Raw genomic sequence first — 2,943 nt, 5'->3', positions numbered from 1 at the left:
TGGAGGGAGGAAGGAAGGAAGGAAGGAAGGATATCCCCCCACAATGTCTATTTCAGTTCATCCCCCTCAAATCTTCCCTTTATGGGGATAATGAATCTACCCCAGGGTTAGGGTTAGGGTTAGGGTTAGATCTTCCCTTTATGGGGATAATGAATCTACCCCAGCCCTGTACCCTTCCCTCTTTCACTCTCCCAAGACTCACACTGCCTCCCCAGAAGAGCCGCCCACGGCCCTTCAGCTTGGAGAAGACATACACCACTTGGCCCCGGTGAATGGTCAGGAATCGGCAGTCGGGGGCCATGTAGTCCTGAAGGGCCACAGCCATGGAGATAGGGTCTAGGGAAGGAATAGAAGAGAATGCAGCACCCTCCACACAGGCTAACACCCCAAGCCCCCAGTTCTTCCCTCCCCACTCTTACGGCTGCACTCCTGGTCTGCACACAGCTTCCGGTCAGCCAGCTTGGGCATGGGGCCACCCCCGACACCAGGTCCGGAGAAGGCAGACAGCAAGACGATGACACCGAGGAACACCAGGGACCAGGCCATCGTGGACTGTAAGCAAGAGAGTGAGCAAAGGGGTGCTGAGGTCTCCAATTTCCTCCCCTCCCTCTCTCCCATAGCTCAAGGAAACTTGTGTTCTTGGTCTTATCCCCACCCTAAACCAGTCCCAAATTTCACCCACACCACCTAGAAGTTGCTACCCAGCCAGAACCATTTCAAGGATAGGGTAAAGGCTGCAAGCCCAAGGAAATTCCCAGATAAGGTCCAAAGCAGCTCACAGCTTTCCCAGTGACAGCCCCCTCCTCAACAATCACAGAGGCCCAGACAAGGTGGTTGAGATATTCAATTCCATCTTCTCTTGAGTTGGCTTAGGTACCTGGGCTCCTCTGCTGTCCCCTCTGGCAACAGAAGCAGGAGGAGCCTGTAAGGAAAACCACCTTGGAATTTCCTGTGCTGTGGGGCAGGAGAACAAGGCAGCCCTTTGATGACCACAAACAACTCAGCCCTGGAGTACTGACTGAATATTGTATGCTGAACCTTAGGCTAGGCAATGTCCCACCACAATCACTATTTCTCTGCACCAGCCGCTTCCCACTGGATGACCTGGGCTAAGCTATTTCTCCTCGCAGAGCCTCAGCATCCTTATATGTAAAATGGGGACAATAAAAAAAGCCAGTAGTTACAGAGCATTCACCAAGTACGTATTTATGTTATGAACTCAAATGGATACTCTGTATCATGTCAGGAGGAGTGATTATAAACCCTCCCTTTCTTTTCTGAGACAGGGTCTTACCCTGTTGCCCAGGTGGAATGCAATGGTGCCATCGTGGCTCACCGCAGCCTCAACCTCCTAGACTCAGGCAATCCTCCCACCTCAGCCTCCTGAGTAACTGGGACTGCAGGCACAAGCCACCTATGCCCGATTAATCCATTTTTTTAAATAATTATTTTGAGGTAGGGTCTTGCTCTGTTGCCCAGGTTGGAGTACAGTGGCATGATCCTGGTTTACTGTAGCCCCTATTTGCTGGGCTCAAGCAGTCCTCCCACCTCAGCCTACCGAGTAGCTGGAACCACAGACATGCACTATTATGCCCAGTTAATTGTTTGTATTTTTTGGTAGAGACAGGGTTTCGTCATGTTGCCCAACCTCGTCTCAAACTCCTGGGCTCAAGCAATCTGCCCACCGTGGCTTTCCAAAGTGCTGGGATTACAGGCATGAGCCATCAAGCCCAGCCTAATTTAATTTTTTGAGACAGGATCTTGCTGTTGCTCAGGCTGAAGTACAGTGATGTGATCATAGCTCACTGCATCCTTGAACCCCTGGGCTCAAGAAATCCTCCCCCCTCAGGCTCCTGAGTAGAATAGTAGGTGGGTCACCATTCTTGGATGATTTATTTTTATTTTTCTAAAGCCAGTGCCTTTCTATACTGCCTGGGCTGGTCTTGAGCTCATGTCCCCAAGTGATACTCCCGCCTCAGCCTCCCAAAGCACTGGGATTACAGGCATGAGCCACCAATGCCTGGTCTATAACCCCTTATTACATGGAAATGGAAGTGTGGAGTTAAGGAACTTGTCTAAGGCTTACAGAGCCAGGAAGTGGAGAAGTGGAGGGGCTAAGACTTGTATCCAGGCCCACAGCCATTGCTATGCTTTTTTTTTTTTTTTTTTTTTTTTTTTTTAAGATGAAGTCTCATATTGCAGTGGTATGATCTCGGTTCACTGCAACCTCTGCCTCCTGGATTCAAGCAATTCTCCTGCCTCAGCCTCCCGAGTAGCTGGGATTACAGGCATGCACCACCATGCCCAGCTATTTTGTATTTTAGTAGAGACAGAGTTTCTCCATGTTGGCCAGGCTGGTCTTGAACTCCCAACCTTAGGTGATCCACCCACCTCGGCGTCCCAAAATGCTGAGATTACAGGCGTGAGTCACCATGCCCGGCCTGAAAGATTTTTTTTTTACAGACAGGATCTTACTCTGTCGCCCAGACTGGAGTGCAGTGCCACAATCACAGCTCACTCAGCCTTGAACGACTGGGCTCAAGCTATCCTCCCACCACAGCCTCCTAAGTAGCCATGACTGTAAGTGTGAGCCACTGCACCTGGCTTCCAAATGCAATTTTTTTTTTTTTTTTTTTTGAGACATTGTTTCGCTTTTGTTGCCCAGGCTGGAGTGCAATGGCGCTATCTTAGCTCCCTGCAACCTCCCCTTCCTGGGTTCAGGTGATTCTCCTGCCTCAGCCTCCCAAGTAGCTGGGATTACAGGCATGTGCCACCACGCCCAGCTAATTTTGTATTTTTAGTGGAGATGGGGTTTCACCATGTTGGTCAGGCTGGTGTCTAACTCCTGACCTCAAGTGACCCACCCGCCTTGGCCTCCAAAAGTGTTGGGATTACATGTGTGAGCCACCGCACCCGGCCCCACTTTTTTTTTTTTTTTTTTTT

The 2,943-nt window shown here is 50.2% G+C and overlaps 1 protein-coding gene and 1 long non-coding RNA gene across 5 annotated transcripts in view; one reads left to right on the top strand and one right to left on the bottom strand.

Moving 5' to 3' along the window:
- The window catches only part of LOC108539041 (uncharacterized), a 3,583-nt gene extending 2,650 nt beyond the window's left edge, over nucleotides 1-933 (top strand). The window contains exons 2-3 of the long non-coding RNA XR_001888258.1: nucleotides 445-554; nucleotides 865-933. This is a non-coding gene — a long non-coding RNA (uncharacterized LOC108539041). The remainder of the gene's footprint in view (nucleotides 1-444; nucleotides 555-864) is intronic.
- Nucleotides 1-2,943, bottom strand: part of MIA (MIA SH3 domain containing) — a 12,800-nt gene that overhangs the window by 2,225 nt on the left and 7,632 nt on the right. The window contains exons 1-3 of one of the 4 annotated variants that reach the window (XM_017887438.1): nucleotides 878-962; nucleotides 420-552; nucleotides 203-336 (exon numbers count right to left, since the gene is read on the bottom strand). In XM_017887438.1, coding sequence (XP_017742927.1) covers nucleotides 203-336; nucleotides 420-546 — 261 coding nt within the window. In that variant the 5' untranslated portion in view covers nucleotides 547-552; nucleotides 878-962. The other 3 variants (XM_017887437.1, XM_017887435.1, XM_017887436.1) reach the window with 3 other exon arrangements.

The sequence above is a fragment of the Rhinopithecus bieti genome, unplaced genomic scaffold (assembly GCF_001698545.2).
Source record: "Rhinopithecus bieti isolate Rb0 unplaced genomic scaffold, ASM169854v2 scaffold_15776, whole genome shotgun sequence".
NCBI lineage: Eukaryota > Metazoa > Chordata > Mammalia > Primates > Cercopithecidae > Rhinopithecus > Rhinopithecus bieti.
This window is presented reverse-complemented; position numbering and strand designations above follow the sequence as displayed.